Source organism: Notolabrus celidotus, chromosome 6, assembly GCF_009762535.1.
Source record: "Notolabrus celidotus isolate fNotCel1 chromosome 6, fNotCel1.pri, whole genome shotgun sequence".
Lineage (NCBI taxonomy): Eukaryota > Metazoa > Chordata > Actinopteri > Labriformes > Labridae > Notolabrus > Notolabrus celidotus.
This window is the reverse complement of record NC_048277.1, coordinates 9,965,477-9,980,345: the sequence shown is the minus strand read 5'-3', so window position 1 is coordinate 9,980,345 and position 14,869 is coordinate 9,965,477. Positions and strand designations below refer to the sequence as shown.

At 43.1% G+C, this 14,869-nt stretch overlaps 1 protein-coding gene across 1 annotated transcript in view; it reads right to left on the bottom strand.

Annotated features, from left to right (window-relative positions):
• Positions 1-697: 697 nt before the first annotated feature.
• The window catches only part of LOC117814987 (kelch-like protein 25), a 30,957-nt gene continuing 16,785 nt past the window's right edge, over positions 698-14,869 (bottom strand). Inside the window, exons 9-12 of the mRNA XM_034686595.1 lie at positions 13,423-13,528; positions 13,137-13,280; positions 12,245-12,653; positions 698-4,277 (exon numbers count right to left, since the gene is read on the bottom strand). Of these exons, the coding sequence (XP_034542486.1) occupies positions 12,267-12,653; positions 13,137-13,280; positions 13,423-13,528 (637 nt within the window). The 3' untranslated portion in view covers positions 698-4,277; positions 12,245-12,266. The remainder of the gene's footprint in view (positions 4,278-12,244; positions 12,654-13,136; positions 13,281-13,422; positions 13,529-14,869) is intronic.

The window sequence follows — 14,869 nt, the reverse complement described above, 5'->3', positions numbered from 1 at the left end:
ACTGAAGGTTACATGGGGTTACTATTCCTAACATGGCTATCGCTAACACCTCTTCAGAAACCAACTACCTCCATATTTTATAAAGTCCATGACTGCAACATCTGGTTACTGTGATCTGATCTTTCCCCAGACATTTACAGCACTATGTGTCTAAATAACCTAAAATAAACAAGAAACCTTTAGGTTCTTTGACAGTGTCCCCCTTTTTTATAAATGCAGTCAAAATTGTGCCAATTCAAAGATCACAGCCTGTTAAAGGATTTCTGTCTTAGTCTTAACAACTGAGATTTAGGCCAGCTCTGAACATGAAGTGTTGAGTTAAATTCTTGTTAATGTGAGTTTGTTCTTGTAAATCAGAAGGAATGACTCAAGTTTCGAGGCAGATGTCTGTCTAACATGAGTCTGGTTCTAATCAAGGTTTCTGCCTGTTAAAGGAAGTTTGTCCTTGCCACTGTAACTTGCTAAATTCTGCAAAGTGCTCTGCTTATGGTGGATTAAGTGGATTAAGATGAGATCAGACTGAGTCCTGACTGTAAGATGGGAATGGATCTTATCCTGTCTTGATGTTGGTTCTTTGTTAGTAATTTAACGTAGAGTACAGTCTAGACCTGCTCTGTTTTTTAAAGAGTCTTCTGATTGTGATTTGGTGCTATATAAATAAAGATGGATGGATTAAAGATTGATGTGCGTCACAGAGTTTAAAAAGTGGGTCAAAGTTTATTTTCACCAGTAAAAACATTCAGTATCCAACAATTTGTCCTCAAAGAAGATCCTTTAAAATCATTCCTAAAATCGTCACTTCTTTCAAAAACACTAACATTTTCACCTCTTCAGCTTTTAAAGAACAGCTGCAGAGTATTTGATCTGAAATCAAAGTCCAGGCAGATTAAACTGAGACAGCTCTGACAAGTTAGACGAGTGCAAAAGACTTAAAACACCAGCAAATACTGTACAGAGACGTTATAGTGAACCAGCCGTGATGCACCTGTGTCCTGCAGAAACCTCCATTGTCCTTATTGTGCCTGTTTCTATTATCATAACAGCCGATGTAGCTCCAGCATGCAGAAACTATTTTACACTCCTCTGTCAATGGATGCATATCAAAAGTGCATAGTGTTGTAGAAAAGTAGGATTCAGCTCAGGGTTCAGAGGAAGTGATGTTTCTGCAGGACACTCTGCACCACGCTGCTCTGTGCTTCTCACATCATGTCTGACATAAAGACTGTAAAACCTCCACATCTAAGAGTTACTATTTCACATGTTCTTAAAACACAGAGTCCATGTCGAACTGTCACTTTAATTCACAGACGGTGTGTTTCCTTACACTTTAAATGATATTCAAAATGACGCTTTAAAGCTCAACAGAGGTCTCAAAGGCAAAAGTAAGAAGTGAGTTGTGTTGCTCTACTGACAGCAGAGTCTCAACATAAGGCTCAGAGACACTGGGCCCTGAACCGGATCCAGCTCCATCAAGCTGAAGGATGAGATTAAGGTATCATGAAATTAAGACTTGTGTTGTCACCCGGCACTGATCAGTCTCTGTGTTGTGGTTGCTGTGTTGGCACTTCAGCTGAAGCTGCTGACTGTGGTTCAGAACAGCCAGACGGGGATGATGCAGACAGACCTCATCCTGGAGGCCCAGCTGTTTGGGAGGTTTCATCTGGATCAGAATAATCCAGATTTAGATATCCAGCGTTAATCCAACCAGATCAACTGACCAATCCTAACTCCTTGGAAGATTTTCAAAGCAACCATGTTGGACCAGTGTGAATAATAGTGTCACAGGTGAATTCAGACCAAACACAAAGAAAATACAGGTGCTGCAGTACTCGCACAAGTTTAGGATTCAGTTTAAAATCAGTTCTGTACATTCAGATAAGAGGGGATACAAAATTTCAACCCTCGCAAATGATATGATGGCAAAAATGTATCAACATATCTTCTATCATCACATCTCTGATAGAGACCATTTCTTTTATTGGGACTAGTGACCACCATACTGATCAGAGTAAGAGAGGGCGTATTTTTCCTATGACTGCATGTGGAAAATGTGTGATCGTCTACACTTCAGGGTTTAGTAATTACAGGGCAATATTCATCACCACAGTTGTCGCTCAGCTTGTCTGTAGAGTGAGTATACTCCTCATGACTGTGGCAAGCTGTCACTCACACAGCAGCAGGGAGAGACACAGTGATCGAGACCCCAAAAGTAGGCGGAGTTATCCATCAAGAGTAGGCGGAGTTATTCATCAAAAGTAGGTGGAGTTATGATGCTGATATTAATATAACGGTTATCTTTTCAGCAGAGACATTCAACAGCTGTCACTGAGCTGACGTATGAAGTCACTGAGCTGTGATGTCTGAAGATGGAGAGCATAAAAAGAACGTCTGAAAAATGTGTCTGAGAATGTGACTGAAAATCAGGTCTGTCATCCATCCAATAGGCTGCAGATTATTTTAATCTTTATGGTGTTTAAATACTGAGAACATCTACACATCTGATCATATGTGATTTAAATGGGACAATTACTATAACAGACCTTGTTTTATTCAGTGTGTTACTATACGGGCTGTCAGCGTTAACACGATGCAATTCTAGGTCCAAAATCAATGACTTTTTTTCTGACTGTGTGCAATATTGCTTCTCTCAGCACCCAGTAGTTGAAACACTGAACTGTCTTCCTGCTTGCAGCTGCGTAAAATAACACCTCTGCTCTTTTGAACGACACATCTTACTCTAAAAAACGTCAGGTCAAAGTAATCCGGTCTCTGTGTCAAACTGAATTAAAACATCATGAAGTACTTTGAGTTCGAGCGACCACCTACGAGCTAAGCATACAGGTGCAGCTAATCAGACTGTTGTCAGCGGGCGACCACATCACAAAAACTGACAGAGAGCTATTTAGGAGAGAGAGAATAACCACAGACCTGAGGATGAGACTCAATCACTGAAGTTAACTACAGAGCAGCTGAAATGACTGCAGGTCAGTCACACTGAGGAAGACTTGTTTCATTTGATTCACGAATCAACACACAAGTAAGAACTGCTTTACATTGTTAATATGGACTTAAAAACTTTTCTTAAATGTCTTAAATTTTAAGACGTGATTAAAAATGTGATTAATCAGAATGAAGAACTGAAATCAGCAATTAATCACAATGAAAGAAATGAACTGTCTGACAGCCCTAGTTACATTTATCATTTAGATTAAAGTTTTCTTTGTAAAAACAGGATATGGTCTTAAAAAAGTATTTATATAAATGGATCTTAAAAAAGGAGCTCATCTTATAATCAGAGTTGTAATACTGCTTCAGTCTGGCTTACTTCAGTGGTATGAACCTGAAACAGAAACTGATGATCTTGTGATGTTCTGGAAATTAACAGCTCTAAAGTTTGCTCAAATAAAAGTCAAGCTTTGTCAGGTCTGTCCTCAAGAAGAGAAGAAAACAACTTTTACAATGTTTCTTTGTTGAATGGAGGTGAGATCCATCTTTTCTGATGCATTCCAGGAAGTCAGGAAATCTAAACACTGATTGTCTTCAGTGACACAGCATCAAGCAGATTTGTGTCTCAGTGTAAATGTTTGAACACATACAATTAGCATCCCGCTGCAGATACAGCCGTAGTGTTGCCATTGACTTTCTATTTGACTTCATCGTGCACTAAATTCAGTTTGTGTTAGGTCTGATCACATCTTAACCTCCTCATATTAAACAATAATGCTCCTGCTGAAATACCCACATGTTGAACACTCACACTGATCTGACGTAATCAATCTAAACTCATGAATGATTTCTTCTGCGATGATGAAGAGAGGACAGTTTGAACTCACTCACTCACTCTCTGAGTGCAGACGTGGCAGAAATGCTGGTAACACTATAATACCAGAGTAGTGATACTAGAGAACATCTTAGCACGTGGAGCTTCACGTTCGGCTTCACTTCCTATGTTGTAGTGTTTTGAGGGAACATGGCAGTATGTACATGTGTTGATGTGGCAGCGTCCTGCCCCTGTTTTTAAACAGTGTGGTTTATTCGATAATTACTAAGACATGAATGAAACATGGCCCCAGAGAAAACAGAACAAAAACACTGTTTGCGTGAGTCGGTCTGATCACATTATGAAGGAAGCATCAGATTCAGAGTCTCTCTCTCTCTGTATGAAGATACTGTGCTGTGGTTCAGGACTGATCCAGAGTCAGTGAGTGTGACGGATCGTCCTGTTGGTCCTGTGCGGAGTCTCAGAGATCCTCCTCAAGCCGGATAATCTTCAACACCTGGAGAGAGGAAGGAGAAAACAAAACACATTAATCTCTGATCCGTCCATGAGTGAAGTAATTCCCTCCGAGAACTTCCTGTTAAATCAATGAGAGTGTTTCTGATCATGATAATGCTTTTACACATTTCTCAGATAATGCACTTAAGTGCAGGGAGATGCTGGTTTGATTTGTGTGCAGTTTCAGTTGTGCTTCTTCCTGCCAGCTGTGTGCCTCTGCTCCGCCCTCTGTCATAGCCTCTACCCCGCTGACTCCCCTCACTCACAGGTCGACATATATACAGACGTTTAGTCAGGACCTTTTAACAAAGACATGTTTTAAGCATCATCACCCTCCTGTTAACTGTCCTCTGAACAGTTCACTGTCTCAGGTGGATGCGTCTGCTTCTCCTGTTCAGACCGGTTATCTGGTTTATGTCGACCAATCACAGCCATTTATTTACAGTGGAGGCGGGTTCAAGCACAACGCGAAGTTTTTATAAACAACCAGAGAAGTGCTCTAATGTCAGTATGAAACAAACTGCACTATAGTTCATGTTTCATTACAGGGTTGGCTAATAAGTCGTGCCATGCTAACTGTCTGTGTCCTTCACTGGACCTTGGATCTAGCTCCTCAGCCTGGCAGTCGAATGCTCAGCTGATCTGACTGGCTGTACTATCCATGCTGTCACTGCTGTTCAGAAACTAAGATGAGTTTAGACGTTTCAGACTATTCACACATAGCAGGTGGTCTCATGCTAAGCTAGCTGTTCATCAGTCTGTAGACTAATGAGATCAGTGAGGACACAGATACGATTTGAAATGCAACAGACGTATGGAAGATCATTTCAAAGCCTCATCTCTCCACAAACTCACAGGCTGGTTTGACCATAGACTGTAAATAAAAGGGTTTGACTGTTTAAAGTGTCTCCAGTCAGACCTCAGGAGCTTGTGACTGACACTAACAGGGTTCAGTCAGACAACTCACGTTTAAATTGTTTATTGTAGCAGCAAATACGTATTCATGTTTGGCGCCCAGGCTCCGGCCTCATCACTCCCTGCAGATAAGTTACATGCAGACATTGAGGAGTGATGAGCAAAACATACTAAACATCCCCCGGAGCCTGCAGGTGGATGCTGGGGAGGTGGTGGGGATGAAGAAAATTTCAGCAAAAGGCATGCAGCAGCAGAGGCATTGACAGGCAGAGGGAGAGATGGGAGATTTTCCCAGTTTAAAAAGACCACCAATTTGAGAGACAGAGGGCAGGATTGGATGATGGTTATGAGAGTGGGACATGCAGCTGTCAGCTCAAGTTGTCTGCCTGAACTAGCTCGCAGGCGTCGCTCCACTACTGTTTTCAAGCATTAATGAATCATTTCACTCTCCTCTCCTCTCTGTAGTGTGGATACCTGACTGTTCATCAAACAACTCATTAGCAAAGCTGTTCTAATGAGCTGAAATGTCCTAGTAACCATTTGTAAGTGCAAAATAACATCATGAGTTATTTGAGAGGATTTCAGAGCAGCAGCTAAAGCTAACACTTCATCTGAGCCTGCTGCAGGTGTGATGATGAGGATGAGATGAGATGAGACCTTGAAGTAACACGTTGCCTGCACAGTGTCAAATCTTACTGGTTGTAAACTCGGTTCACTGTTACAATGCAGGATGTAGATACTGCTGCTCTGACAGAGCTGTACAGAGTGCTAAACACACACTGACTGACAGGATGTGTCTGTATTCTTCTACAGCTGACTGTGGGAGTCACTGAGGATGCCACAGAATCTGAGGATGCATTAATCATCCTCCGGTTTTAGAAGAATTTCAACATGATTTATTATTCTCATACAGCTACACCCAATAAAAACAACTGATCAAAGGTGCTTTCATTCACGTATTAAAATCCTACACATTACAACACAGTCAGGGGGAGAGATAGAAATCCACTATTACAGAGAAGAAGAGCAAGCACGGGGCAACAGGCTGACAGAGTAAAGATGGCATCACCGGTGTGGATGTTTTCTCTGTTTCAGAAAACTGGATTACAACTTATAAAGTATTCAGAGAGAAGGAATAAAGTCCTCAAGTTTAAATTCAACAAATAACCTGGGTAGTCGTCATCACAACAAAGATGTGTTGAAGAAATATGAAGCAGCAGGAGCCGCAGCTAGCATTATCACAGTGAGCTGATTCAACAGACATGAGAGCTGCAGGAAGTTTATCAGAGACAGCCCAAAGATGAAGTAGTGAATGATAAGTAAAGGATGATGTATGGTTAGCAGGTAGTTATGGGAAATAGAAGCCTGACAGGGTGGACAAGACCTGAAGCTTTAAAATGATTTATGTTTGCAGTTTGTAAAAAAATAGTCCCAGTTCAGTCAGACAACTCACGTTTAAATTGTTTATTGTAGCAGCAAAAACATATTCATGTTTGGCGCCCAGGCTCCAGCCTCATCACTCCCTGCAGAAAGTTTACATGCAGACTTTGAGGAGTGATGAGCAAAACATACTAAACACCCCCGGAGCCTGCAGGTGGAAGCTGGGGAGGCGGCGAGGAAGAAGAAATATCAGCAATGGCATGCAGCAGCAGAGTCGTTGACAGGCAGAGGGAGAGATGGGAGATTTTTCCCAGTTTAAATAGACCGCCAATTTGAGAGGCAGAGGGCAGGATTGGATGATGGATAAGAGAGTGGGACATGTGACGTGTATGGCATTGCAACTCGAGTTGTCTGCCTGAACTAGCTCGGAGGCGTCGCTTCATTTATTCCACTGCAGTTAGCGTTCAATGGCGATGGATTCTTATCTCCCTATTGCGGTCAATTTAACATCAAACTGTCCTCATTAAGCACTCCTTCTTCTCCTTCAAAAATAATATTTGCTCATGTTAGTGAAAGTTAACAACCATTGTCAAGGGGTTGTCAAGGGGTTTTGGCCAATCAGAATCAAGCATCTTACACAGCCGGAAGATCAGTTAGAAAGTTGGGTAATAAACTCAGTGAATGTACAGCCAAGATGATCCTCCTTTCTCCAGGTAGAGACCGAGGATTTCAGCAGTTAATGGTTATTTGGAACAGTATTCTGAGTCTACTCCGCAGAGGTATCCCTACCTGCCCTGTACGATGTGATCTCTACACACATTCACAGTCTGATCCACAACAACGTCAGGGACAGAAGCCTCTCTGACCCTCAGGTGTTCTTAAACTACACACTTTAAAAACATTTCAAATGTAAGGACATCTAAGCAATTAGATCAGATTGGTGCATAAGTAGTAGGTTTTGATCATGTACATATTGTACAGTTTTGGGAATTGAGCACCGCTAATGAAACTCCAACAAACTGATAAGTCTGTCCATACCTCCAAACCTCCCTGCCGGGCTCTGTTTGTCTGCAGCGGGAGCATGTTTTTGTCCAGGTGTGTGTGTCCTCTCTGCTCTGCATGCGACTCACCTGCAGCTCCATAAGCCACAACTCATCAGACTGTTCTGATTCACAGGTTGACAAATATCCACTTTCTGGCTTCTCTCAAGGAAGTAAAAGTCATGTAATGTATTCATCCTGGGCTCTCTGTAATAAATCTCTCCTATGAGAGTTTATCAGGAGGGTGTATGTGGGACCAGGTGGACGAACAAACTTTCAAAAAGTTCTTCCACAAACACACAAACCGCACTGTGCAGACTGTGGTTCCCTCATTTGACTCCAAAACTCCTCTCTTCTCCTCTTCAAAGACTCCTCAGCTCAGTATTCAGATGATTCTCTCTCCGTAATATCATCTGCTTCTGAGACAGCTCTCTGATAATTCTGCTAATCCTTACAGTGACTCACACACACACCGACGAACGGCACTCTCAGTGGTGTGCAGACAGGAATAGACATGAGCAGCAGAACAGACTAATCTGCTGTCAGGCATTAACATAAGAAAGAGTTCTGTGTGAGAGAGAGGCAGATCTGAGAGGAGAGGACAGTTAGAGCTGTGGATTATATGACTGTGTGTGTGTGTGTGTGTGTGTGTGTGTGTGTGTGTGTGTGTGTGTGTGTGTGTGTGTGTGTGTGTGTGTGTGTGTGTGGGAGTGGAGTTGACAGGCAGCAGGCAGCAGTTAAAGCGACCATAATTAGCAGAGATGTGAAGCCTGTGAACAGTGACGGCTCTTTTCTTACCAAGAGTGTTTTCAAAGTCTGGACTGGTGCAGCAGGACGAGTGTTAATGTTGCGTTTAAACACTTCTATGAAGTCTCAGTCCTACTCATGTTTCATATGAACACACATCTTTACCAGAAGCTCTGACACAGCTGAGGTCTGCTCACTATTCATTATTCTTCATGGAGTCAAGACAAGAGATAAACGCTGACATCACATCAGCCAATAAGTTGAACCCCAACAAGAGTATGAATAACGATACGTTGGTTCCACGGGAGAGATGATCTCTGACATGACATCGAGGAAACCTGTTTCAGTTTTAAGCTAACACGTCTAATGTGACGCATCTTTAGCTAAGCAGCTGTAGCTCGCCCCTTGTAGTCCACGTCACAGCAGCTGTGAGTCCAGTGATGACCTCAGTTCTTCATTGCTGCATGTCAGTCCAGTTAGTTTAGTTTATTGTTGAGTTTTTTCAGGGACTGTCAACAACATACATTGATCACCATTAATGAGAGATGTGTTGCATCAGATTTGATGAGCTAGACTCCGTTTCCCAGTCTACAGTGATTGATGCCGATCGATCAATCTTTATTTATATAGAACAAAATCACAAAAAAAGTTATCTCAAGACGCTTTACAAACATAGCGGGTATAGACCATACTCTATGTTAAATCATTAAATCTATGTTCTATTATTAACAAAGACCCAACATCAAGACAGGATAAGATCCAATCCCACCTTACAGCCAGGACTCAGTCTGATCTCATCTTAATCCACCATGAGCAGAGCACTTTGCAGCGTTTAGCAAATTACAGGGACAAGGACAAACTTCCTTCAACAGGCAGAAACCTCGAGCAGAACCAGACTCATGTTAGACAGCCATCTGCTTCGACCGAGTTGGCGTTGGAAAGAGGGATAAAGGAGAATAAGAGAGAGAGAGAGAGAGAGAGAGAGAGAGAGAGAGAGAGAGAGAGAGAGAGAGAGAGAGAGCGATGATAGTGATGAGACAGACAGTAGCAGCTGTATATCAGCCTGCTCACTCGCTCAGCCAGTTAGTCATCTTCCCGTAAGCCAATGCTGAGGTACAAAATAACGGCAGTTCCCTACTTGTCCACTAGAGTGTGTCTCCTGCAGTGAGTCAGTCTCCATAGAGCCCCATGTTAAAATGTTCCAGCAGAAATAAACATGTTTACAGCCTGGTACAAAAACAGTTTGGGTCTCTAGCTCATAACTCTATTCATGACAACTGTACAAACTGAATTTATACAACTCATGTGTTTACATTAGTTTAAGGATTAAAGGGAGGTAGAATAAGGGGCGTGGCCTCTTTGAGTGACAGGTGGTTGGGTTGTAGCTGTTAGCCAGGTGGCTAGCCTATGTTCTCAGCATTTTCCTTGGGGGGAGCAGAGAGTGGGGGAAGACATCTAGGGAATGGTCGATCGCTGAGACAAAGACCAAAACCTCTGCACATGGGGCGCCCCTAAACCGCTAGATCCACCAATGACCCATCCTTAGCATTTCCAACATGGTGACCTCCATCTTTGAGCTTCATAACAACACTTCAGGAACCAATGGGAGACTACACTGAGACTAGTGCAGTCTGTTTCTGCCTCTTCTTGTCAGGATGGACCTCATATGTGACGGGGCCCATCTTGCGAGAGATAGTGTAAGGGTCTTGACCATTTTGCCAGGAGCTTGCTATTGGATGAGGGGAGGTGCAATAGGATCTTTTGGCCAGGTGGTAACTCAAGATGTTGAGCCTGTTGGTCATACCAGGTCTTCTGGCTTCTCTGGGCTTCCCACAGGTTGACCTCTGCTTTCTCCTGGTATTTAGCCAGTTGATCCCTCATCTCAGGCCTCCCAACTCTTCCTGAGCAGATCCAAGGGGCCCTGCACATCCCAGCCATACAAGAGCTCAAACACGGACTGTTATAAACATGTAGCATCAGCTGTACCAGATATGTTGATGTGAAACTATAAAAAATGTGAGGCTGCTCTTGCAGCTCCACCAGGGTTTGCTCTAAAAGGTGACAGTTCATCACTGCCTTATTCAGATCACTGTCACTCCTGCTGTTCAATAAATGAATGAAAATATGAGAGGAATCTATTCTTACAGCTTATTACGTCTTTGCCTCACTTCCTGTTTTGACCATGAATTAATGATGATCATAAAAACAGAGAGACAAACACTGAACACTGAGCAGTCAGTTCTCAATTAGCCCGACTGAGTGCAGACTCGGGGGAGGGGGTAACTGAGTGCTCAGAGTGGTTCTAAATTATAGTTCTGAAGCACTTCGAGCATTACATCACCACCGACACAAGAAAAGGTCAGGACTTCACACACATGTACACAATAAGATGTGTACACACAGGGATAAACCAGACAGAAATACTCACGCTGCTCTGCAAAAACAGTTTCAGAGCATGAATTTTTGAAGGCTGAGGGAGGAGGAGGTAGAGGAGGAAGAGGAGGCTGGGTGGAGGATATTTATACACAGCTGCTTCACAGGCAGAGGTCATTAAGTTCACCTCCGTGCAGACTGCTCATATCATCACACAAACAGAAATGTGAGCTCACTCTGCTTTTAACAATATCACTGTCATTACATGGATTATGAAATATAAACCTTAGTGATAAATCGCCTGTTTTAATCACAAACAAGAGAAACACTGGACTACAATGCAGAGAGAAGTTTGGTCACTGAGACTTGACCAAGGATTTTGGTAGAGGGGGCTAAAGCTGTGAGCTGCAGAAGTCCTGAACTACAGCAGAGCCCCGTCATATCTTATAAGTGCATCTTTGCTGCAGAACACAGTGATCCAGTGTGAAGGACAATGGTTCAGAGAGTTTGTTTCTGTAGATTCATTTATACTCTTTAAGAACATGGAGGGACTTTTCTAAGTTCAGCACAGATGAAATGATGATGTAACAAGAGGAGGTCCAACTAATCAAGGTTCAACATTAATAAACACAATTATGAGTAATGAAGAAGAAAATCGCCACAGGATGATGGTTATAAGCCTGTTACACGTCGATGTTCCAGGGCACATCGACTGCAATACGTCGCCTGCAACACGCAGCCTGCAACACGCAGCCTGCAACACGCCGCCTGCAACACACCTCCTGCAACACACCGCCTGCAACACACCGCCTGCAACACACCGCCTGCAACACACTGCCTGCAGTGATGATTGTAAAGTGCCAAGAAGTACAAAATATATATCCACAGTTCCCCAGTTTGGGATCAAACATCTATCCACAAAGGGAGCAGAGATACCCAGAGAGGATGAATCAGGTCAAAGTCATCACTGTAGCTTTTTATGTCTCAGTTCATGGACATGAATCAGTGGCTCTCATTCTGTTTTCTGATTCAACACCCTCTCTTGTCTGTAGAGCATCGATTACACGTCTCTGCACTTTGTCTCAGGCTGCTGGTGTATCAGTTTCCTACTGAAGGAGAATCACTGAGTCAGCAGCACCACAAGCTTCAGCACTCCTGTTCCTGTGTTTACTTGTATTTCTGGATGCAGCTGAGATGTAGAGCTGGATTTAGCTCTTCAGGTGTTCTCTAACATCATCAGGTTGGAATCCATCAATCATTCAGGAGTCATAATGAAGCCTGATACAAACTAACAGTTAGTTAAAATGTGTGATCCAGGGATGAGTGATGGCTGCAATCCTAGTTTACAGCTGTTACTTAATAAGTCGAGTTGGATGGGGCGTTGAAAAGTCAGGTATCAGGTAGTGTATTTATTGGTAGCAGAACTCCTCTAGTCTTGTTTGTATGTTGAGTTAAAGAGTGCTGGGTTGGTTGGACACCCCCCCTTATCCCATGAGTATCCCTCAGACCTTACCTGTAGTTCTAATTCCTCCCCCTTAGGCAGGCAGGTGTTTCCAGGTGCTGACGAAGGCGGTGGGGATCAGAGAGTAAGGCACGGTGGTGATGGAGTTCCAGCTGTCTGACGTTGGGTCATAACAGTCCAACGTTTTACACCGCTGCGTTCCAAAATACCCCCCCACCACGTACAGCTTATTTCCTGACGCCACGGCATGGCAGCTCATCCGTTTGGACGTCATGTCGCCCACTCGTGTCCACTGGTTGGTTTCACAGTCAAACCGATAAGCAGAGGCGGCGGTGAACTCAGTGTCGCCCCCCATGATGAAGATCTGACTCCCTAACACAGCTGCTGCCGTGTAACGCCACGGCTGGGGGCATTCAGCCGCGATGTTCCAGCGGTTCCCCACGGGGTCGTAGCACTGAACCTGAGGAGGACAGAGGAGGTTCAACAGGTGAGAGGCTGCGTTCAGGAGCAACAACACTGAATTATTTTTCTCATTATAATTTCATTTCAGGCAGTATCTTCAAGTGCTTCAAAGAGAACATACGGCACAACATTTGGTACATTGGTGCGCTCATTAATATCACTTCTGATCACTTACAAAGATGATAGACCTGCAGTCAAGCTTTCAATGGTATTTTTGTTTCCTGTGACATCTTTTCATTTCAAACTATTTTCTCTAAAACTAAGCAAACAAAAGCATCTTCGAATGTTATTATTAAAGCCAAAGCTTTATCTTTTTATTTGTCTTAACTAGTGAAACAACATTACACAAACAAGGATCTTCACAGTCACTGCTGCTGCAGTTAGTTTAAACTTCATGTTCAGTCTGAACAGTCTGTTTTCAGCTGAGCAGGAGGTGAAATGCTTCATGTGTAGAGGTGTATGTAAATCTATAAAAAGTAACCTTTGAGGCCTTGTCTCTGTGTATGGTCGTCCCTCCAAACACAAAGAGTTTGAGTTTAGCACTGACCACTGCCGCATTACTGACTCCATCTCTGAGAGGAGCCATCATGGTCCATTTATTACTGAGGGGGTCATAACGCTCCACCTGCAAACATCACACAGAAACCAACGTTTACACTTCAATATGTCTCCTGTCACATGTCAATCAGAGAAATGTACTACACCATGACACACATACATTCATGATTACAGATACAAGTGAAAATTTTAATTTAAGTTGTCCTGACCTGTTTTAGAGAGACAGATGGAGAGGCAGGAAACACTCCAGCTATGGCTGTGTGACCTCCAACTACATAGAGGCTGTTCTCCAGCTCAGCCGAGCCATGGCCAAACCTGCAGGAGAAAACACACTCATTATAACTCTGTGTGTGTGTGTTTGTACTTTTATGTACTTGAGTACTGCTAACAGGGCTGCACAGTTCAAAGAATATAAAGTGAGCTCACAGTTTTGGATTCCCGCAAACACAAAAACATGACTGATGCAGATTTTTTTTAAGTTGTAGTTTTTGGCATTTTTGTGATGAAGACTATATCCTCTTTACATGGGGCACACGCCTAAAACCGCCAGCCCAACTGCGCCCATGATGCTGATCATTAAGTTTAAATTGCTTGCTCCGCCGGTAGAACTCTTTGCTGCTAGTCAAATTAAATGCTCCTTAAACTAACGGCTGCTTCCCCAGGGGGCGATAGAGAGGTTTTGGCTTGACCTTTGAGGGAGCTGGCATGTCATGCCAAAAGAGTCTGCAGTGAAGCAGCAGTTTAGAAGAGTAAACACTGGAGAGTGCTCAGGAGGACGAAGAAGCTGGTCACCCAAAACGCCAAAGAGTGCCACAAAACAGCACAACTAACATATTCAACTCGCTGAAAACAACACCCCAAAGTGTAGTGTGATGAAGGCTAAGAGAAGTAACTCCACCACTTCCCATCCTCCTCCAGTCACACATCCAGAACAGACACTGTACAGCAAGGGTGTCAAACTCGAATACACAGAGGACCAAAATAAAAAAATCGGTGCAAGTCAAGGGCCGGACTTCTTTAATGTTTATTGCGAAACTTATTGAAATTAACTTATTGCACATATTGAACATTGAACTAGCAAAGCTTAAATTATTGCTATAAACATTTAAAAAACGAAAAATATGTTGCATTAATTTCTTATTGCATAATCTGTAGCTTATCTAATGAATGAGCTTTACTCATTTCTTAAGAAAATATTTTTCCACAGGCCAACAACATTAGCAAAAAAAATTCGGCAAAGAAAAACCAAAAATGCCCTGTGGTAGCAAGAAAAAGTGCAAAAAGGAAACATTAAAGCTCAGTCTGCTGCTCTGTGATGCACACTAGTCTAAGCCAGATTCTCAGCATCTCATCTTGGATGCAAGTTTATCAATGTTTGGGGTCAGGCTCTGAGCTGAGGAAATCCTCAGGATTGAGTGAAGGTGTTCATCAGTAAGACGACTCCTGTGAGATGTTCTGTTTAACTTCATCAAAGAGAACAGTTGTTCACACAGGTAGTTTGGCAGCACGGAGAATGGCTCAAGTTTTCTTGCAGCATCTGCGTGTCCCACACGGGGGGGTGTGGTTTTAAAAGCCCTCACTGCAGCGTACATGTCTGTGATCACACGGCCCCGCCCCTGAAGCTGCGGGTTGAGCGCGTTGAGATGGCTCGTGATG